Raw genomic sequence first — 24,229 nt, 5'->3', positions numbered from 1 at the left:
TCACAGGAGAACAGAACATTAGATGTTAATCTAGCTATTTGATTTGTAGCACTTCTCCAGTTCTCTACCCAACCATTTAAATACTGTCATTCATAATAGGGTGATATACTGTACTATAAACCCTTTTGCAAATGGTATGTCTTGGTATTTTTCTTTTGTGACAAAGAATCATATTAGTTATAAAGGGGAAAGAAATGTACTCAGTGCTCAGACTTACCTACAGAATCTCACTGTCTCAATAGTTCCCCCCTTTTTAAAAGAAAGCCCACCTCCCCTTATTTAAAGAAAATCCAAGTCACTAAGCTTATATTGTTTCCTTATTATAGAGAACATTATACAGTCTGATAGCCCCCAAAGTCCAGAAGCTTTCTCTTAGTATTAAGCCTGATATCATCTCCTCCTTATCACCCCATACTCGTGCACATGCATCTCCTCGCACAGCAGCAACACTGGTAAACACAGGCACTGTAGATTCCTATGTATAATTACAACTGCTCTGTTGTAGCAGTCTGTAATTAGCCCTCTAATCTTACAAGCAGCGATCTGATAGGGGAACTTGCATCACTACTGCTAACATGTCCTGATTACCGTGATGGCAGTGGAAAACACCTTTAGCCAGAGACAGATCTGGCTTTAGAGCTGCAGAGGTGGGATTCTTTCCCCAGCACTGCTTCGAACCCTTTGCCTAATCAGTGTGTGTCGTTAACAAGCCTGTGTACATCCTGCAGCCTATGACTCTCAAATGGCACATGTGTCATTCCCAACACTCGAGCTGTATCTCCTTCACACTGCAAGGCAATGCCTGTTCATCCTCGAAGCATATCCACCATTTGCATTCACTTCTCAAATAGAAACCCAAGTCAAACTCGCAGGCACTTGTCACCTCCAGCTCTATCTCAGCAAGAGTACAAGACAAACCAGACATGGGTTTCAGAAGGAAAGCCGCTCAATTTCCCCACACAGCGGCCTACCTCAAACATGGCTGCAACAGTGAGTGCCTGTGCTAAACACATGCCCAGCTTCCTGTCGCTGGGGGTCATCGGAGAAGTGTCTTGATGAGGTAACATAAGCATATAAAGGCAGAATACCTTCCAAACTTGGGTTAAACCAGCAAAAGTTTGGGCAGCTGGGTTTTAACTCAGGTTAGCCTGAGTTCACCTCCCATTCTATTTTAAACTAGTCTGAAAATACGCTTTTTAAAGCAGATGCACAGCACTGGTAAGAGACAGCACCCAGTGCTTTGTCAAGAATTTGCTATCTGTAGCAAACATGAAGGAACAAGGAAAAGTCTGCCATGTGCAAGTAGTTAGGACAGACCCAGATGATTTGGCTTCCGTCAAGTGACTTGTGCCTTTACAAGTCAAATCTCACATTTCATTTAGTCACCAACTCCAGTCCTTGTCCCCCTTCTGATGTGCCTTTCTCTACTGGTGTTTCAGCTTTATCCTAGGGATGACCAAGGTGATTGCTGTGTGTTGGCTTGTGCTTCCAGCGCTATCATCCATGGCATTGCTGAATGGCACCAGCCCTAGCACTGAACAAAGCTCCGTTCTCCTTCCAGCCAGCTCCGACCATGGTCTGGCTTCAGCTTTTGTTTATGATCTTACAGACCGTTTTCAATCCACATCAAAGTTTCTAGCCAAATGCATTTGTATAAACTCTCAATTAAGATGTAGCGAGGCAGTATCAAAATGCTTTACTAAAATCCAAATATTTTACATCTGTTGTGTTTGCTTCATGCACTTATTTTGAAATCCTATCAAAAAAGTAATCAAGATTTTCTGGCAAGTTTTAGTCTACATAAACCACTCTGTTTTCCTCACGGTTATATTAAGCCGCTCAGGAAAACTAAATCCTGCAGCATTACTTTCGTCTTCTCCCTAATACTAGTTACAAAGCTCATTTCAAGCTTTACAGCTCCAGGACAACTGTAAGTAAAATATATCCATATCATCTGATCATATAACTCATATCCAATTTATCGTAACATGAAGAACCATAAACACAACACTCAGTTATATGATTCTTCTCTTTGTTCTAACTCATGCAAAATAAACAAAGATTTTATTTTATTTTTTAAGAATTGCACTACTGAATTATTCCCTTTAAATTCAAAATATTTAAGTGCCAACATCTGGCCTCTCTGCTCAGATTGCTCTAAAGAAGTGTTGGTAATTACTGCAGTCAGAAGGTTTCTGAAGAATAAAAGTGGGATTAGAGAAAACAGTATTTTAACCAAAGTGCAAGGACTTCCATAGTGGGTATTTCAAAGATCGATAGCAAAGCAGTTATACTCAGAGTACTTACATTTCAAAGGCCCCCCCCCCCCGCAACATTCCTACTTCATGCCATCTACTATTTTTCATTTGCCATTGCTCCTTATACTCTGGATAAATGCTTGCTCACAACTGTCAAAAACTAACAGTGCCAATGCTTTTTTTTATAACAATAAAAATAAAAACAAGAAACAAGGGGTGTTGTACTTATACCCCTGATTGGGATTCACATGCAATTACCACACAATTAAAAGGTAGCAAAAGAATTATGAAAATATTTAGAATGCCCAAAGTTTGTCTCGTTCAAAAAATTAGGCTAAAGGGCTTTAAATGCGTGCTGTTCAGTTTACTCTTTTGATTGCTTTACCACTATGTAAATCAATTTGTTAATGTTCCTTACAAAATGCATGAGCCAGTTATACTGACAAACACACAAAGCTCATTCGTAATTAGCAGTTAATTAGTAAGAAGGAACAGATGCTGTTCGAGTTTCAGCAGGCGAACAGGTTCTGTAAACAATGCTTATAAATCTAAATGAATTTATTAACCACAATGCAACTGTCAACATTTTGCTGGCAACCATACAAATATGGTGGAATCCCCAAAACATCTTTACAACATATTAATAATCATTGTGTCAACCGAAGTCTATCAGGCAGTCTGACTTGCTAACTGTCATAAGCCTTCTACTTAATCTTGCTATGTCACTTCTCCGGCCTAATTCCTCATGCCCTCAGAGGAAGAGCTCCAGTCACTGAAGTTAGTCCAGATGTGCACGGACTCACCTCCAACACACAGTGGCCCCCTCAAAACAAAGGCGTTTTTGCAAGAGGAATGTTTGTTTTGCATCGATACCTTGAACAAGCGTCCACAAACTGAAAGCAGCATGCACAGCTCTGAAAGCACATCTTGGTCCTGAAGAGTTTGCAGTCATTTTCTTTACAATCATTATCGCTTAATGAGAGATCACCACTATGAAGGCATATCCAGAACTCATCCACTAAAAATAACTAAAGGTCAATTATTTCTGCTCTCCATTTATAAAATCACGCACTCAATAAGCCACCAAGCGATGCCGTTGGTTTTTCTGGTGGTGTTTTGTTTGGGTTTTTTGGTTGTGGTTTTTTTTTTTTTTCTTTTTCTTTTTTTCTAATTATCTAGGTAGATGTAGATGGATCAAATAAAAAGAATGCCTCTTGTAAATGTTTTCTAGATGCAACTATTAAAGCAGTATCTCGACACAACCACCCTGAGTCAAAGGCTTTTGGCCAAGGGCCAGTTCTTAGCCTAAGGGCAACAGTGAAAATACCTTAGTGACCTCACTGCTGTCAATCTCTGCATGTCACATTGAGATGCCACCTTGATATATTACACCATTTCAGCACTGGAAAATTCTAATAAATTTTTTAAAGTCGTATTATGGCTTTCTTTATTGATGTTCTCTTTTATACCTGCGTTGCTTTCGATCATTCCCTCCTCCTCTTCCCCAAAGTATTCTGACACCTTTTCACCATGTTCTGTACTCGTTTTCAATGTGCATTCTGGGATTTGCAACACATCGGCACATAGAACAGGATGAGAACGCCTCAAGTGTATTAAATTCTTCAAAGCTTCACAGGAGAGACTGCTTGGCTTGCTTCCTGCAGGCTCCAGACCCACTTGCTGCACCATTACAGGGACCAAAAGCATGGAGGTTGGGGGAACACATTCTCTGCTGGCATCAAGCACTGGGTAAAAGAAGATGAGGATGTTCATGTATATATAAGATGTAGAGCCTCAGGGAAAAAAAAAAAAACCAAAAATGAAACAAAACCCCTCTCTCCCTTCGCTTGTGAACGCAGCACTGGAAAACAGATCCTCGACTGGTTTATCCTGAAGAGCAGCATGTGCTCCTTTTATATAGACATAGTCAAGTGGATTTTTTTGCCTTTTTTTAAAATTATTTTTTTTTATTTAAAAGAGAAGGTCCTGCCTTACTGTTTCTGTAGAGGCTGATAGGTCTACTGGAACTCTCCTCTTCCCTATTTCCATTCTCCTTCCACAGTCTCTCAAAGGATGTGTAACCTGATCAACACTATTCCAAACAAAAGCTGGAGTATCTCCTTTTGAATCTTAGTGATGTGCAAGAGCTATAAACTCACCTGATGTCAGCTAGGAAATCATTAGCTACCACTCAAACCCAGAAGTTTTTCTTTATCTCTTTTAAGAAAGAAGTAAGAGCATTACATTTGGATAGGATTAAAGAAAAAACCAACAAACAACAAAAAAAACCCAAACCACCAACAAAACCCAAAACCAAACAAAAAAGGGGACGAAGCTGAACACCTGTTACTGGCAATCATAAGCAATCTATGAGCTCTTACACCATTCATGTGGATTTCAAAACATTAAGTAAACAAAAAGTTTTCATATTTTTTCCTGAACTTATTTTACGCTATTACCTTCTATTGCCGCTCTAAAATGCAGTTGTCCTTTGCTCACTTTGCAGGTTGCGTCATACAGACAAATGGAGTACTACTTTTGAAATTGCACCCCCCCTGCCAAAATCTGCACTAATAAACATCTAAATATGTTTCTTTATTAAGTAAAATTCAGTAACAAATAGAATACTATGTTTATTATCACATGCATTGTACCACAAAGGTGAGTTTTGAGCTGGGAATTTATGAAGCAAGCCACCTGGAAATGAAACTGGTTAATTCATTCACAAACCACCAGCTTGTTTCCATCACGAGGACCAGAGGCTCCCATTAACTTCAGGTCACAGTCACAGGCAGTCAAAAAAAATTAGAGCAAGTTAATTTATCTGAAAAAATTATTAATAATATATCTTTTATAGGTCTTTAGATGTTTGAAAGCAATATACACATCAATGCAGACTTCAATTTTAGGACAACAGCGTTACTGTAAGGCCTCTAACAGCTCTTGTGCATCACCTCAACAGCCTACAAAGCACTACTTGGAAATTGAGAAAATGATGACTTTACACCTGTGAAGCAGCTGTAGGCTGCTCACCTTGGTCTTAGCATGCTTGGGACTATCACTCTACAACCAGTGCAGGCAGTTAGAGATAAAATAAGGGCAATTTATAGGATGGGAGACAGAAAACTCATTTTTTAGGGACTCTCGAATACCAGGAGACCAATTAACAGAAACATGGTAGAAATTCAATCCTTATAAAACATAGGCCCAAATTCCAGCTTTCTCCTGCAACCCTCAGACACCTCAGGGAGGGAAAAAGGGTAGAAATCCAGAAAGCAGGAGGAAGCAGATGACTCGGTGGGACAGACTGACTGACATGACAGGGAAGAAAGAAGAATTGCCTCAATCTGAGAGATGCTGAGGTTCTTTGCCCAGGCCTGCCTGCTTTGGCTAAGGGCCAGAAGGGGTCATTCCCTTGGGCTGGCAGGTAGAAACCTTAACCCCAGGCAGGGAAGGGTTTAACGCCTGGAGCTCACAGGGTTGTGCTGTCCAACGGAGCAGTGCACCAAGCCAAACCACGCGGCATCCTCATCTTCACACACTGTTTGGTAACAGAGAGGTATGAACTAAAGCAAGCTTCCTGAAACTGCAAAAAATGTCCATTAAATCCAGGAACTTTTTAACGCTATCTTATTCCAAATATTTAGGACTACTGCTTTTCTTGGGACGGTATCTGAAAACCATCAACAGTAAAACACACAAAATGAGCTTTCGCAGTCAAATGAAACATTATTCCAGGCAGGTACATGTAGCTGTAGCAGTTCCTTTGATGTAAGGGCACATTTGATCTAATTGGAAAAAATATTTCAAGTGCTCTGGGAATAGTCACTGTTAACTGAATGCAACAACGAAAAAGGAAAAAAAAAAGAGCATGCAGACCCGAGGGAATTACCAAATCAATTAACAACTAATTCAGGAACTAATTTCTGTATTGCCTCTTAGCACAAAACTGTATCTTTAATTTCTCCTGCAATAAGCATCACCATGATAGTCCTAACACACACTGACGCTTTAAATGAGTTTACAAGTATCTCTTTTTGATTGGCTATATAACATTATTTCTTCACAGTTCAATGCAACCATAGCCAAGTGCTCTGAAATATTTAATTATACTGGTAGCTACCAGTTAACAATTCACAGAACCACAGTGAGTACAAAACATTTTATAACTAGTAATCAGCTAATTAAAAACACAGCAAAATGTGTATGTTCTGATTATAAACAATTGCGGAGGAATTACACAGAAGATTTCAGCACTAAGAGTATTTGGCTGAAAACCATACCCTTGTGTTTGTACAAGCAGATCTGGATACTGATTACTATGATTAGACAGAAGTGTGACAGAGGAAATTACGCCTCATGCTAGATATAAATAAATAAAACTATGTCATCTGCCAGTTCCTTGTAAATCACGCGTTTCTGAGTTTTGGAAAGCCACCCTCCAGAGACACCAACACTGGCTTGTGAACAACTATCTAGAAGCCTACATGAGCATCAATAAATAAAAACCAAAGCTATAGTAGTTTTGGTGAATGCTTCGGAGTAGAAGATGGAGCAGAAGCAGCACCACAGTGCTTTGGGTCTCTGCATTAGTGACACAGGGGTTTTGGTGCCGGAGCTCTGCAAGCAGCACCTGTGCAGAAAGGCACATTACAGAAGACACACATATAATGAAGACAAGTAAGTCCTAGAGTTGTGTGCACCCTCCAGATGTTTGCTGCCATCCTTCTTTTGGACTTGATGACCTTAAAGGTCTTTTCCAACCTAAACAATTCTATGAATCTATGATTCTTTTGAAATGCTTTTGGTCGTTACATGCATTAGACATTTTTATTTCAAAATGTAACGTGATTTTGAACAGAGACAGAAGGGAGAAGCCATAGGATAAGCCCTTGTGCTCAGCAATGGGTCACAGGGCCTGCTAACGAGCTACTTGTAGCATCATGTGTCTGTCCTGCTCTTCTTATACCATTTTTTTTTTCACCCTGTCAAGTCAGATGAATTAAGCAAGAATAGATGCTAAGATGGTTGCTTATTTGTTCTCTCTTTTGGTAGACTCAAAGTAAACATTTACATTCAGGAAACCTGCTGCAAAAAGCATTTATTGTTTATGATGATGGCAGGTCTCAGGTCTGACACTTGCCTGAAGCATTACAGTGCTCTTCTGCTAGCGAGGAGGACTAAGGACATCAGTTTGACTGACTAGACATGGCAGACGATCTCTTTTCAAAACCTATTTCCAAGATGCTGCCATGCTTGCTGAAATGCTCTAACAGCTGTACAGACAGCCCTGGGTACTTCAGGGGAAAACAGATTTCAGGTGCGATGTTCTTTCTGGTTCAACAGGAAGAATCAAGACAACATAGCGTTGTGTGTTACTCCACGCAAGAACTGTGTAACCGGGACTGTACACACAAACGCCCCAGCTAGAGCTAAAAATTAACAAAGGAAAAGGCGGTTAGGAGAAAGAAAAGCACCAGTCAAGCAGGGGCAGCCTGCACCTGTAGGGAACTGAAGAGAAGGAGGCTGAGCAGCACAGAGCAGCAGGTAGACAGGAGGTCAGAAAAGATAACATGGGGCAGAGTCCATTAAAATCCAAACTAAGCTTTAAAAACTTTTTTTTTTTTTTCTTTTTTTTAAGTTGAGCAATGCAGACTGATAGGGAATAAATGCGTTACAGTCCCACCTGTTTGGGCTAAAAGGGAATTTAGTGAGCAGAAATAAGGGAAGAAATGCAAATGGACAGCCTAAGCTTGGACATGCTGAAGGAGGGAAGGAAAACAGTTGGTACCAGAAGACCCTGCCTTGCCTTGCAGCGTGCCTCCTCGCCCTCTGCAGCACAGACCGCCACTGCAAAGCGTTCGGTCGGTCGGGCTGGAAGAGGCACACTGCTCAAGTTTACTAGCAAAGCTTCTCCCCAGACACCTATCAAGAGTGACTAAGCCTAATAAAAACAAAGTTTGAAATAAACTACATTGAAATCCTCTTCTTTCTGTTTTCAGTCACTTTCTAAAGTCCTCAGGCCAGGGGCTGCAGTGGAGGTGTTGGAAATCTCAGAATGCCCAGGTGAGACTGGATTGGAAAAAAAAATAAAAATAATTGAGAAATAAAGCAATTCCCAATTTCCCAGAGATTCTTTCCACAGAGCAGCACACTGACAATGTATTAAGAGAGTTCACTATCAAAAACCTTAACTGAATAAGAATTCCATATTTTGGCTTTTTTAAGTACATCTTAAAAATAGCACAGATTTTTCCCTGAACAGGAAACTTTTTGACAAACTGCTTCAGTTCTGTTCTTCTAAGGCTAGGACACTTGGGAAAGCACTGAAAATGGACAACACAATAGCCAGGCTTGAAACAAAAAAAATTAACTCTATCCCAGCCAAAACCAGGACACACTACTTCATTTAAAAGTTACTTAAAAAATGCTGATAAGGGATCACACTTCGCAACACAACTTCTCAAATACTTTATTTAACCAAAGTGACACTTTTCCATGCCAAGTTTGACGTTTATATTTGCCAAGTTTAATGTTATCTTTTATAAAATTCAGATGTATGTTGTGAAGTTCCAGTTTTGTTTATGCCCATCTTCAGGAAAAACTGCAACTTGTGCATCCAGGAACCAAACTCTACTTCCTGAAAAGCAAATTAGCCACCCCCATTTGCTGACAAAGCCCGTATCTTAGCCCTGACCTAAAAAATATTTGCCATTTTTAGTTCAGAGTAAATAAAAAAGACAAAATACCTAATTTCACTAAGACTGCTTTAATATACTTAAATGCACCAAACTGGTAGGTAAAGAAGGTCATCTGAAATATCACCTAAAAATAAAGCCCAAATATGATATTTGACTTTCTCCATTAATATAGTCATTTGCAAACTGAGAGAAGTGAATGGATTCTGAAGTTCACCTTTGCAAGTCATGGATGGCAAATTTTTCACTATGTCATCAGCGTAACATTAACCATTAGAACATTTATTTTTAAGCCAGACTGCAAGTTTTCTATTCCTAAATGATGCAGGAATTTGGGGGCATAAAAGGTGCAGCGCATCCCAGAGTAAGCCAAGGGTTGAGGCAACCTGTCCAAATCTATTTTGACCAGTTTTTGGCAAAAGAACAGTCAAGGTTATATAGTTGGACTATATAATAATATGAGCATCTGCAATTAAGTGCAAATGGCAAACAGAAGAAGGTCTGAAAGCACAAAGTCAAGGCCAGCTCTTACGTATTTATTTACGCTCTAATCTGGGGGGGATGGGGGCAGGAGAGGGGGGGAAAAAAAAAAAAAAAAAAAAGAGAGCACACAGCTGCCATCCCAAAAACAGACCTCCCATCTGCCACCCACGATTTGCATGTCACCTTCTCCAGGCTCATTTGTACTTCATTAACTGCCATTGACTTAACAAGATTTATGCAAATGACACCATAGGAGCTCGCTAACTCCCACTGCAATCAAGTGATTATGTATGTACAATTCTCCACAGCAATGAAAAATTAATACATGACAAGCCCACTCACCGCTGAGCTGAGCTTCTTGCTTTTATTTTTTCTTGTTGTGCTTTTTTATTTTAATATGCCCTGCTGATAAAGATTTAGCAAGACCACAGAAAACAAAGTATCTTCCCAAACTCTACACACACACACACACAGCCCCCATCCTGGAAAGTACGTCACCCTAAACTCTACAACTTAATACATGCTTCAAAATATTCACTCAGGCTACCAGATACAAGTCTTCATTCTCAGAATAAACCGTTTTGAACAGAAGGTACTCCAAATAGAGTAAGCCATTCACCCTAAATTTGCTTTGAGGGTAGCATGAAAAATACTACAGAAAATAGCTTAAAGTATTTTCAGTTTAACCGCCTCTTTCTCAGAAGTACAGAACTTTCTATGGATTTTAACTTCAGGCTAATACATACTGTTCCAGACATCTTCTGACTCCATTTGATTAGTTGAAGATATTGAAATAGCACAGAAGTGACTTTTTTTCTTTTTTGGAAAATGATGGCATTCACAATTCCCAAAGGATGCTAAGAGCACAGGATTTAAGGCATACTGGTACCACTACACATGCCGAAGGTGTTTGTACCTCCCCAGGAAACTGGCCTTCCCAAAATTTCACTCACCTTGAGTATTTGGGCAGAAGTTAGCAGTCACATTTTAAAAACACATGTGCTTTTCATTGCCTACATTTTGGGTTTCTGCTGGGAGCAAGAAGGTTTGTCAGAACAGTTTTATATGGCTTAGCCCAATAAAACCGTATTTAGCACTGCAGTGAAAAGCCATTTTTAACATTTAGAAAGGACAGAAAGAATAAGAACATTAACTCCTTTCGACCAGATTGCTTTAAGTTAAGGAAAGAGCCCTTAAGGAGCGAGGTGCTTCCTTGGAAGAAAACAAGCCATTTACAATTTTGCCTATTTCCCCCAAACTCTCAGGAATTCAGGGACAGAGAACAGGAATTCAAGAGCAGGTTGCAACGCTTGGCTTCTTTTGAGCAAAACCCCCCCCAAACTCTAGCAGCTGTGCAGGCCAGTGTCTGAGTCCCAGAAAGGCTGCAATACAGAATTCTAAGCAACTCTTTATGCCAGCATAGCTCACTTCACAAGAAGTGTATGTGCATGTAGACAGAAACCAGGAGAGAAATTAAATGCCCCTGCAAAACTGCCACTCCTCTACCAGTTTAGACTATCTCCAAATTTAAAAAAGCATCACTTTGGCAACAGACATCAACCATAGCTATGTTGGGTAAACAGGTGCAATACAGACCTGATTTATGAAAAAAATTTTAGTTGAGACAAATGACAAACTCCTCGTCATCACATTTTCTACGCTTCCTACAGAGCTGATTTTTTCACACATTACTTCTGTGCTCTCCCCACCACACACAAACGTACTTGACTAACATCAGCTCCTACTCCCCCCTTTCACGTGCACCTCTAGTGCTGGAAGAGATTTAATTTTCTTCCTCAAAACCAGAACATTTTAAATCTCCAATTAGCTTGTTTTGGTTTTGTGGGCTTTTCTTTTATTGTTGGTTTGGGGTTTTTTGTTTTGTTCTAGTTTTAAGTTGGGAACTAGTATTTCTGATTTTTGGGATACACTGGGTAGAGAAGAACAATCCACAACCCACAGGCACCATAAAATACAGTGAATAACCAAGCCATCGATTTCAACATTTGAATACTTTTCTTTTCTATATGCTTTTTTTGTAATTACCTTTTTTTTCAAGTAGCAGTGAACTGAGAACACTTAATCCACTGTATTTGAGTTTCAACCATAACTTACTTTTTTTTTGTTTTTTTGGTCAATCTGTGAATAACCTCAACCAACACGACTGATCTGCAAGTATGAGCTTGGACTTCTCCCTTGCACCGGAAGCACAGCCTTGCCAGCAGCCCTTTTAAAGTACTGCTGCCATGCACATGGAGTAAGAAGCTACAGAGAATAAAACAAAGTACTGAGAACTGATATTAAAAAGGCCTGGTCACTGCACGCTTTTGAAGACGTAACAGAAGAGTATGTGCATAAAGCTGGCAAAGGCATTTTGCTCAACAACAGCTTAAAGAAGTCAAGAGAACGTTTAACTGGATGTTACTCCTGATTCTAGCATGGGGTAGTGCAGCAATGGGACTTTCAGGCTAATAGGAGGACAAACACCGAAAAACATGGTGACAAAAGTATTAAAAAGAAGAGTCTTACAATAATATAATGAGATAGCTCTCCTGCAGCAATATTGTGAATACTACAATCTGCATTCAACCTCCTGAAAACAGATTTGTCTTTCTATTCCCTGACCATTTGTCACAGAAATGAGTCATGGTGGAAAGGGCTTCTCACTGTAAGCAGCACAGCAGCATGACACACTAAAGTCTTAGGTCAAAAAGTTCCTTTTCACATCCCTCTGTCTTATTCCCAGTTAATGCATAAAATAAGAGAGACACTGTCTTTTCTAGCAGGAATTTCTACTGCTTCAGAGAAACGTCCACCTGTCTGGCACCTGTCAAGCCCACCAAGAACACAGCCATATCAGCAATTTAACTCAGTACCACCTCTACTGATAGGAGCTCTCCATCCAAATACTGGGTAGAAAAAAAAAGCTATCCTCTGGTAAACCTTCAGGAGCCATTTCTGCGTGAAATAGTGTAGTTTGTAACCAAAGACCACTTCAAACTGATGTATGTTTTTAAACTGTAATGAAACATTGCTGGTATGAATACATACTGTATTTCAATTTTTAATTAAAAGTTTCCAGATTAAAAAAGTATTTTTTCCTACTTCATTTTCTTTCGCTTAAATTGCTAGGTGATGCTGGTCTCCTACACTTTACCATCTATAAAGCAGGAAACCAATGGAGTCCCAAATCCACTCTCTTGACACATAAATATGATGTGAAATACCACTGAGAGCAGCCACCCTACAACACTGCATGCCATCCAACCTCTGTTCTTCTAGCACCCTTCCAAATCCCTGATGAATAGGATGTAACTGCTGACTACAGACACCTCAAATATTTGCTGAGAATTGCTTGTACGTGACAAAATGAAATTACCGTAATTGGGATTAATAACAAAAGTGTTCATTCCCCAAAGATTGGTCATACTCAGTATACAAGTAGTGGTTGCAGGAAGAATTTTTCAATACGGAAATTCAAGAGATTGTAGGGGATATTTCATTATAACATGGTATAGTGCAATCACACTCAAAATGCTTACCTTAGTCTTCCTGCAAGTGCATTTTTAATCAAATCAATTTCATACAACAGCATTTTAGAAAAAAACAGTACGTATGCCTTCAACAAATACTGAAAAGTAAATTCCTCAGTTTTACGTTCTCAGCTGCATTTGCAGACACTTCTGTTTAATTGGCATTACCCAAAAGAATTCCAGACGGTCTAACCCATCTCATACCATACAAAAGCTGTAGGAAAAAAAAATTGTAGCTTGTTTTAAATGCCTGGAATCTCATCCCCTGAAGGCACAGCCAAATACTGAGCTTATCTGGTTTCAAACTGCTCTTCTGAATTGCAGTGTGTTTGATTAAAATTTGTCTACTAGAGATTCAGACACGACAGCACTTTTGCTGCCTGATGGTCCCAAAAGGTCTTTTTAACAGCCTTTAAGAAAGAAAATCACTGCAAATAGTTAAGGGTACAAAATCATATCCCCCTTACTTCCAAAAAGAGAAAAAAACCAAACCAACAACAAACCCAAACCCACAAACCCATGAACCCCCCAAGCACATAAACCCACCCCCAAACAGAAGACCCAGGGCTACCTGACAAGATGAGGCATGGACTGAGGAAAGATTAGAAGATGCAAGTGGCCCTCTAGAGGGTAGGAAAGCCACCAGAAGGAACTGGAAACAACCGTGTGGGAAGAAAACAAGCTCCCTTCCCTCAGCACTTTTGCTATTTCCAGCACAGTAATTCACATAAAAGTAAATACTTGCAAACACTATTGCAGATCTACTTGTAAAGCATCCCATACAAACGCTTAGCAAAGTGTTCTTAACCACGTGAATTCAGTGTAATTTAATTTGAGAAAGTAAATGATCTCGTTCACCCAAATACTTTGCATTAGATGCTGGGATTGCTTTTGCCTTTCAAAGGAGCGTTCACTGCTACAATTCAGCATTGAGTTTCCAGGCTAATGAAAGTGCATCTAGGCTAGTAAAACAGACCAAAACAAATCCTTGAATTCAAGTCCTGTTGTGTAATGAGGAAGTTTAATTAAGGCCACACATTACAGCTGTAAACGTTCTCTTATATAATAAGGTCTAAATGAAACTGAACCTAATCAAAGTTACAATTCCTTCATTAGCAAATTACAAACAAGAGCGCACAGCTGACACACCGGCTATGATTATCACAACTAATTGCCTCGTTGTTACAAACCAGCCTGAAACTGTGTTCAGATGTCCGTCTGCAGTAGCAAATTAGGGCCACATCAGGCTATTTCTGCGATCACAAGGGGCTCTTGTAGAGCGATCTGATTTACCCCGCCGACTGGCAGCACACGGCCCAATCAAAGCCCCCTCTACAAAGGCAGCTTTGAAGCCAGCACAGCCTAGAAACCCGCTCCATATGCAGGCCGGCAGACTGCACTTCATTAGGCCTGTTGTCACATTTTCCCTCTTCTTATTCTAATGATCCTATTTTAATACACATAGGAACCTCTCCTAATTGATGTCAAGTGAGTGACTTCCACATTCATCACCGGAGCACATCAAACGCCTCTTGGCGCACGGGCCGCCATCAGAGTGCTTAAGACCCGAGGTGTGTCCCCAACTATGGAAAGCAAAAAAAAAAAAAAGGAAAAAAAAAAAAGAAAAAAAAAGAAAAAGTATTTCGGCATTACCTGTTTAATTGGGATTGCGCGACCGCTTCCAATGCTATCTGTTCTGCTCTCCAGGACCTTCTTCTCTTTGTCTGGGTCACTCCCTTTCCGAGACTGCAGAGCAAAAAGAAAGTTTGTGCTCCATTAAATGTAGCAGTTCACACAGACAACGCTTTCTTTTTTTCTTTTTTAAAGCAATTAAAAAAAAGTATTTTGACACATAAATATAGACTCAAAGGGTGGGGGTTAGAGTCTATGAAAGTACACAACCATCCCAAAATCTGAATACTGAAATACCGCCTGTAATTTTCAACCATCCACTTGTTTGAAATTGCATCTGGTTTTAAAGAGTTACAGTTTCACTGCCTGAAGACCCAGCAGATCAGAGGACATGTTTCTGAAGTCGCCAATAGTAGCTCCAAAGAGGAATGAAGGTTCCAGCTTCTCATTAAAAAAATCTGATATATACATGCATACATTTAACTTACATCTGTGTGGTTTTCAGAATTCTTACCAACTACTTCGAAATGCAATTTTATGATGCTGGTTTTGATCATATTGACTTTTAACTTCTTATTTTTTTTTCTACTTTTGGATGTTTAGAAAGTTGGAATTGCAAGAAAAGGCAGGGACTGATGCTGGAAAAAAGCTATCTGAACACCGTTGTGTTCAAGAAAAATCAGCACGAGGAAAATTTAACCAATGTTTAAAACTTGAATTGCCTGATCTTGGCTTTCTGTAACACTAGCACTGCCCTAGGAGTAAGCTCACAGTGCTCACTTCATGACTTTATAAAGATATATAGTAATTTTAAGAAGTTATTCAGATTCCAGTCCATTATTGTGAAAGAAGGCATGAGCATAATGATTGTGACAGATTTATTTTATTACAAAAAGAAGACCTGAGAGTCATCCTCCTTAATAACTGAACTGACAAGTGACAACTTCACTCCATTACTTTTCAATAGGAACATTACTCACACAATATCGAAAATGGGAAAACATTTTCATGTGCTTTTTCAAATCAGAGATGATATATGAAATGAATACATCTGCAATGTCCAGTACCACAATGGGAAGTTAATGAAAACCAGAGCGACGTAAGATCCTGCTTTTCATTTTCAGTGGAGAGAGATGTTTGAAAGACACTGAAATTAGGAGAACGATTAGGATCGTGGACAGCTAATACCCATTTTCTGTATTATACGAAGGGGTGGAAGGAAAAAAAAAAAATCCCCAAAGCAGTTGCCTTTGCGGGCTAGAGGAGGGAAGGGGAGGGAGAAAACCCACGGAGGAGGACTTCAAGTAACACCATTCTAAGCAACACATTTACCCAGCAGGGATCCCATGCTGCTTTCCCCGCTCCGCCGGGAGCGGGCTCCTGTCACTAGTTACTATGGTTCGGGGCAATGGAATGACGTGCCAGGGAATTAAACAAAGAATAAATGAAAGAAAGCAAAACAAGTGGGAGGGATGAAATCCAATGTTCAGGATAACTATTGTTCCTCGTCCTTCAAGACAGATTTCTGAATCTGAAAGTGCCACTTCCCAATAATACAAGGCAAAACAATGCTTCAATGGCGCAAAGCGCCCGTAAGTGACATTTTAAAGAAACTCAATGAAGGTAGCCAAATCCTTGGGAGGGAAGTTGTCAACTTGAATGTTTCTTTTTTATTTGACTTTTTTAAAAGAAAGGATCCTGCCTCTGAAAAGCAAGCTCAATATCTACACACTTTTTAATTTTTATTTTTAAATCACCACGTCTTCCATTCCGTAAAAGTAACTGCATCTGGAAACAATACATTGCACATAGGAGGGAAATATCTATATGCAAAGTACTGTCAAATGCCAAAAGTATAGAAACGCAGGAATTTGTTAGACAAATTCTGTCCTAGCTGCTTGTAATCACAGAATACATAAAATTTTCAAGCGGAGAATCTTAGCAGGCTCCGCTATTTATAAAGACAAATCGTGCAGTAAAATAGAGATATGTTCTGATCTTTTATGCTTTTGTACCTATGACACACACAATGCATCTTATATCCTATAGTGGGAAAAAATAGACTCTAAACTAAACTGAACCAACATTTGCTAGGACTTTTTCTCACGTCACATCGACACATTAAGTCGTTCTATTTAAAACTTCTTTCAAGCAAACCAGAAGTCGTCCAAAAAAATTAAAACACCTGCATGAATGTAATTTGGCTCATTTCCCCTTTGCATTGCAAGTCATACACAGACTTACGTGAACATAAAACCTTACCCAAGTTAGGTCTGTGAAATAAGATTTAGTCCCAGAGGGATACAGCACCTGCGTCTGGGCACAACCAGAATCCAGTGTCAGCAGTCCAGCGAGCCCCAAAAGAATACTGATCTCTAATACTAGCTACTGAGACAGAGAGCTCATTTTGACTTTTAAAAAAGTCTTGCTTGCAATTCTGCAAAGATGTAAGAGGTAGTATTGAATATAGAAGCATCTTACTGTACCAGAAGTTCATTCACCCCACAGGGGATTGGACACACAGTACAATCAGTTCTTTGCTGAAGTAGATCTCACACGCATCTTCAATCCCCACCTGCACTACATAGTATGCGTTAGTTGTCCCTGTTAACACGCTGCACAAAACAAAGGACATTTACCCTTCTACTAATATTTGATCCATTTTATCACCTAAGTAGAAAGTCAGCCATTACAACCATAGCTTTACGGCAAATATTAATATTCAAAGTCAGAAAGATCAGATACTGCATTTAATGCACTTAAACATGAACATGCTTAAAATTGTTAACCCTATTCCAACTCAAAAGCTGTAACCAATTTAAGAAGAATCGTATCTGTTTTCTGCTTAGCCCAATTTTCTTCCAACACTAAAAGATCTTCATGTAGGAAACTAAACATACTACCTATGACAGATAACAAGAGGTAATTTGCAATTAAATGGAAATATACTTGACTCTGTAAGCAATACAGGCACAAGCAAGTAACAGGCTAGGAAAGAAGCACAGCAAGAAACCCAGAGCTAAACAGTAAAGTATTTTGATTACACACTCTGTTCATAACTAGACAGAAAATACTGGTCATCTATTTATTCAATTAAATAATTCCACTTTATAACTTGGCTGATATGGCATGAAACCTGGCTTACAGCAGGGTCAGTGTTAAATACTTCAGGACACGGATTACAGGGCAACTCATTACACAACATTCAATATGCCCAGATCTTAAAAGACAGAACTAATTCTCAAAAGTCAAATTATTATTATTATTATTTTTCCATAGGACTTGTTTTCCCCCCAATTTTTCCACAGTTATCAGACACTAAGACAACTATCAACATCCTCTCATATTAGTAAATTTTGTTCTCACTATGCTATTAATTATCACAAACTAGAGCTTTAGTCTACTTGTTTATAGCAAATACAGCTGACTTAACGTTCTTCTCAATCCTTTTCTGCAAGCATAGATAGGTATATTTTTCTCTATTCACTTTCTTAAATTTGCACTTACTTCAGTTTAAAACATTCCCAGTTTCCCAAATGTCAACAACATCTATACAGCCCTTATAGAATGTTATGCATCCTTCAGACCAGAAATGGTTGGCGAATGCTTTTGAGGGATGCTGTAGCATCTTGGCTCTATTTCCAGAAGAATTACTCTGCCAGCAGTTTATGGGCTGACACTGACACCTAGTGGGCTTGGTAACTCCTGAGTATGCCCTAACAACAGCGAGCGTTCCCACAAGCAGGAGGAAATCTGCACGATTGCTATAAAATATCAGCATCTAAATTGGACACTTTTTCACATGCCACTCATTTTTGCACATTTTATTGTTTCGTGCCTGGACATTTGCACCTAAACACAAATGCATGGCTTCCATTTCTTTGCAAGAGTTTGAAGATCTCATTTTAAACCAAAATATCACTGTCAGAACGGACACGTGAAATATGATCCCAGGGACTCTGTGGTGTCACTCAGCGCTCCAAAACGATGAGAAAACTTTCTGCTCGCTAAAGGCCAAGAGGTCAGATTTTGTTTAGAGTACAAGGAAATGGTTTTATCGTTTTTGTATGCAGTTCCCTGGAGCGAGCTAGTTCTGGGAAGTGAACATGACATCACCTTTGGAATAAAAAAAGTATAAATTCTTTATGATGACAGGGAAGCCGTGGCTTTCTAAATGCAACTAACATGTAGCTGCCAACACTGAGGGACTTACATTCATGTGAGCCTACAGGGATTCTGTGTTTGCTATAAAGCATGTTAAGTGTCAAAATACTACTTACAAACCTACAATTACGCACGCAATACAATCCCAAAGCTTTCAGCAAGACTGCTAAACTAAGGAAATCATCACTCAAGGCTTATTATCTCCAAACTACTTATGCATAACAAAGACCTATCATACTGGACCAGTCAAACTTTCTATTTCTAGTACATTTTTTTTGCCACTCAATGAAGCAAAAACCCAGATGGTTTGGGGGGAAAAAAAAAAAGTAATTTTTATCTCTGTCATCTCTCTTAACCTTGGAAAAGCGAGCTGAGACTGTATAGTAATAAAAGTAGCATGGTGTAGTTATTTTGCAGTGCATGGTATTCCCACGGTAAACCCTGAGAGCTCTCTACAAACACCGGAGACCTCACAAGGGAGCCCTGAGTCAGCAGCATTATTCAGTGTAAGGGCAGGATTGAGGAGCAGAGGCCCAGCTTTCTCTTTGAAGAGAAAGCCAAACCAGGGAATCTAGACAGGTCTGAGAATTAAAGTCAGACAAAGGATCCAGAATCCAACTGTGGATTCACTTGTTTCACTGCAATTCTCAATAGGATAGCTTCACTGTATTTAGTTTCTGTTAGGTCCTCAAACAGAACTGCCCCCATGGTAATTCTAAGATGTTTCGGGGGTTTTTTGACCCTACAGATCCATCTCGACACCCCCGTCTGGATTAGACTAGCTCAACTCGACAGGTTTGAAGTTCAGGCCGTCACCACAGAGCACTATGTAAAATACAGCAATAGTCTCTTCCTTGGCTCACTCACCGTGAAGAGGTTGGATCGGCGCTTGGACTGTTTACGGACAGGAGTTGGTGTGTTGGCAGTGGGAGGAACATCAATCCGTAGCTCCTTCTGGCTGGTGCTTGGAGTTGATGGGACAGAGGAGGAATAATCACTTAAACTCCCTCCTCCATTACTGGTCTGCAAGGATTAAAGTTAGTTTTAAACAGTGATACACTGCTTTCAAGACATTACAATCCACAGCTGTATCTTATTTAGTCCTGATACGCAAGAAGAGCAGCCTAGGCTCAGGAACACAGCGGGACTGCCCTACTGCCGCTTTTCCACACATTTCTTTTCCAAGCCCTTTTCCCTGACATTATTTTTTGAAAACTTAGTTCTGTTGATGTGGCACATTTTCATTCTATGCAATATAACCATAATTGGATATAAACAATTTAATTTGTTATACTAGTGTAAGAGTAAGCAAAACACTGGGGAAAGTCTGAATTCTGTTTTTCTACTTCAAAATCGCTAAACCAAATTCTGCCTCAAACCTAAAAAAAATTCCTAGTGCCATAGAACTGCATAACTGGACTTAATCCTAGTCTGGAGACACCAGTTCACTGAGAGCTAATCAAGAAAATGAAAATAATTCAATGTTGTAAAATGGCTACTACAGTGACAGATAGTTCCCAACACATTTGCTGAAGCCATTAGCATGGGGATACAAAACCTTAAAGGAAGACATTCCCATTTATTCAAAGTAGCCAAAAATGTAAAACTATATCATAGTCTTGTGTAAGAAATAAAGCAGTCAGCCTATAAAACAGTGAACTGAGGTAACAAGTGAATAACAGCAGGAAAGTGAGGAAAATCCACAGAATGGAAAGGACTGAAAGATGATTAAGAACAAAGTCTTGATTATAAAATTATTATTTTTATTATTACACATAATATCAATAAGCACTAAAACCATCATTACTAAGGATGTGGGAGTAGTCTGGAAAGACAAAAGGACAGATTTTTTTACTATCAGATACAGGTATACCCTTTGAGGATATACTGTATACACTGACAGGAGACTGGGGCAGGGCAAAGGTGGAAGATTCCGCACACTGTTGACGAAAAGGTCACCAGACGAGCAGCAGTGGGTGAAGGGTCCAGACAACAACTCGCACGTAACTTATGAGTGGGGAATAAAGGTCTGTGATGCACACAAAAGGGTGAAAGAACATCTTTAAAGCAGCCAAGTTTCCTAAAAGAAGTGAGGAAAAGAGGGCAAGAGGGTATTTGCAGAAATGCTCAAGAAGGATTCTCCCATGACACTTAACATTGACTTGGTCTCACTGCTGTAGGTAAGAATTCACCAGGTAAAGCTCAGAAGGAAAAGCAGGCACTCCAAACTCTACTCTTCAGTGTTGCTCCTACACTAGTGGTGGGTCTTTACACGCACACAAAGCTGCTGTGCAGGGGAGGCACCAGCAGCATGACGGGACTTCTCACACACTCCTTGGACATCAGCATAAAGGACCAGGATCTCAAGTTGTAAGCAGAGGTAAGCCATCCAAATGAAACCTCTGAATGACAACCAAGTAGGAGACAATCCTTTATATCATCCAGCTGAAGTTTCCTTTAGTGATTTCAAGTCCTCTTGCAATTCTTCCAGCTTTTTTTTTTTAAATTTGAGAAAAGAGGAAGAGGCATGGAGACAAGCAGCACATGTTTGGGTTGAAGGGCCAATAAATGCAGACAGAAATCCTGGAACACCACTTCTGAAAGTCACTGTTTCTCTGTAAATAACATCATGTTCCTTAGCTTATGTCTGTGTGACAGGATAGGACTGGCAGTAGAGCGAGTGTGCTTTTTGATGGAGAAAGTTATCCTCTTTCTCCTCCTTAAACACACATATATAAAAGGACATTAAACTTCATTCTGACTGAACTGGAGAAGCATGGCTGTCAGGAAGCCAGAGGTAGGGGTACTGAAAGTAACAGAGGATCCTAAGAGAGTTTTTCTACAACATTTTCAAGTGCCCAGAGAAAGTAGCAAGCAAGATTTGGAGATGGCCCAAGAATATAAAACAAAGGAGATGAAAGAATGAGAGCTGAAATGATAATTTTTAGCATCCTAACAGAGAACGGTAACAGCAGAGAAGGATGACATAGGAAGAAGTGACCTTAATTTACCCCGCATTTGCTTTCCCTTTCTTTAGGGCATCCTGCTGAGAAGAGAATAAATAACCTGCATTAAGACATACCGAACCTGTGGAAGACAGAGATTACCTCTCCGAAGAAACACAGGCAAGAACAGTAATGAAAAAACAAGTAACTAGGACACTCTAAAAGTAATCACCAAAGATTTGCTGAAGTTCAAACAGCCAAAGATTTTGAAAATGAGTACTCAAAGCACTGGACATGTCAAAGATGAGGAGGGTGGTATGGAAGCCTTAAAACATGGCTGACAAAAGAAGGGATAGGAGGTGAACATCTGGAAACTCAACAACTGTAAAATAGCATTAGGGAAGGAGACCAGAGATGCTGGTGTCAAGGAATGGCTTTCAAACTAGTGGTGAGGACCTACTGTCCACTCTCCCATGACTGAACCAAATTGGGGTGGGAAAAAAGAGGGAGAAGGCAATCTAAGGAAGCAACCATTAATGGTAGAAGGCACTGAACACATTTAAGATTAGAACTATGCAGCTGCAAGGCTCACCCGAGGAGAAAAAAAGGTGACAATAAGAGATGAAGATGGTGGAGAAAAGAGAGGTCACAACAGGGTTATGCCTCAAAACATTTAGAAACTACTTCTAAGGAAAGTAGAGGAAAAAGGCAAGAAGGAAAGGTTCAGATGTTGTACACTAATGACAGGATTTGAACCATGAGCTGTTGAAAGTAAAATGATGCAGCTATGCTCTGTTTCGTAACATTGATCAACTTGATAAATAAGCACTGCCACCTTTTTTTCTAAAAAAACCCTTAAAATTAACATATTTCTACCTTAAGTGCCTATTTCCTAGACAGAGAACATAAAGGATTCCCTAAAATATTACCTTTTTAGTCTTTCATCATTTTACAGCATCATTTTATACTTTTTGGCAGTGAGGCACCGTCTCCTGGATTTTTAAGTTATTTATTTTCCAGGAGTAACTCCTAAAGGGAAACACATACATGTTGGGCATTCTAGTCCCCAAAGACAAATGTTCCTATACAGACAGCTTCTATAAAAGAAGTCCTGCAGCAACGTTTGTCTTCATACATACTAACTCTGCTGGATTTCCAACTTTCTAAATAAAATTCTGAAGTAGTTTCAAAATAAGCCATTTAAATTCACTGGCTGGAAAAAAAAAATCCATTTCAATAACAGACTTGAAAGTGGAAAACTTCAAGGCTTCAAAGCATGGCCACCAATACTGAACAAGCTCCAACTCCTACTGAGGGTGCCAATAATTAGCAAACATAGAAAACTATACGTTTGTTCTAAACACCTCAACAGAGAGAATGAATTTAACAAGAAAGAGCTCAGACATGACAGCAGCAATGAAAAATGCAACCAGACAAGCACTTGGAAACCATATTCTTGGTAACATCTGAAGCTAATGTGCTGCTGAAGGAAACAAAAGGTGGCAAAAGTGGCCTCCATCAGGTTGTTTGCTTGCACCAAATAGAAGTCTAGGGATTTTGCCATATTAAGATTGTCGAGGGCAGCTTCCTGCCATCAGTATGCAAGCATTTAATAACAAGTTCACTAGAGTGAAGTACAAGATTTAGGACATGTGGCAATAAATATAATTCACAGAACTTAATGTTTGTCCCAAGTAATAAAAATCAAGTCAGTGAATCTGAAGAACAATCTCCCTTACAGCACATGCAACCCAACATGTATCTAATATAAACCTATTCGTGGACTGTGAGACAAACTGGTCAAATTTGTGGCAGTCAAAACCAATTACATAAGCACTCTAGTACCCATTGGGACATCAAACAGCTTAACATTACCTTTTCAATCAAGTTTTTCCACTAAGCTGCTCTCAAGACTTCGATGTACCCGAGACCTCAGCATAAAGGGACATTTCTGAGTGACTGCTTTAGCCAGAGTCATGGCAATAGGGACAGAGGTCAATCAAATTACTCTAGGCAGGGAAACTAGTAGCCCCAGTAGAACCATTTACACAGAAATATCCCTGTTTGGCTTTCTTGGGTGACAGATTTTCCTGTCCTCATTGAGGCAGCATGCCCATTCTGAAACGTGCTCAGCTTCTGGACATACGCAGTACAACCTTACCTTTCCTTCCTGCTAGGAAGAAATACAGCCTGACGGTGGTCAATGAGCTTCAGCACACTGGTAGAGGAAACCCTGGAAGTCTTTAATTTCGGGGATATGTTATTTCTAGAATGCACCTTGTGTGAAAGGCCCATAATCCATTTACAGAAATGTATACCTTTAGTATCTACACAGGCTTCTAGCTTTGTTGCCACACAGACTGATGCTGTACTGTAAAAAAACTCAAGGTCATGGCAGCAAACAGAAATTTAACAGAATAATGTCACTACACTGTTACCAGACAAGAACAACTCAGATGAAGCTATCAACCTGGCATACCTTGACCAAACAGGTCCATTCAATGCAGTCACCTCAA

The 24,229-nt window shown here is 39.7% G+C and overlaps 1 protein-coding gene across 1 annotated transcript in view; it reads right to left on the bottom strand.

The window, feature by feature from the left end:
* The window catches only part of AGAP1 (ArfGAP with GTPase domain, ankyrin repeat and PH domain 1), a 234,923-nt gene that overhangs the window by 168,136 nt on the left and 42,558 nt on the right, over nt 1–24,229 (bottom strand). The window contains exon 5 of the mRNA XM_035891073.1: nt 14,626–14,718. Coding sequence (XP_035746966.1) covers nt 14,626–14,718 — 93 coding nt within the window. The remainder of the gene's footprint in view (nt 1–14,625; nt 14,719–24,229) is intronic.

Source organism: Egretta garzetta, unplaced genomic scaffold (genome assembly GCF_000687185.1).
Source record: "Egretta garzetta isolate BGI_Z169 unplaced genomic scaffold, ASM68718v1 scaffold113, whole genome shotgun sequence".
NCBI classification, from domain to species: Eukaryota; Metazoa; Chordata; class Aves; order Pelecaniformes; family Ardeidae; genus Egretta; species Egretta garzetta.
Note: the sequence above shows the minus strand (reverse complement) of the source record. Positions and strands in the feature narration are given on the sequence as shown.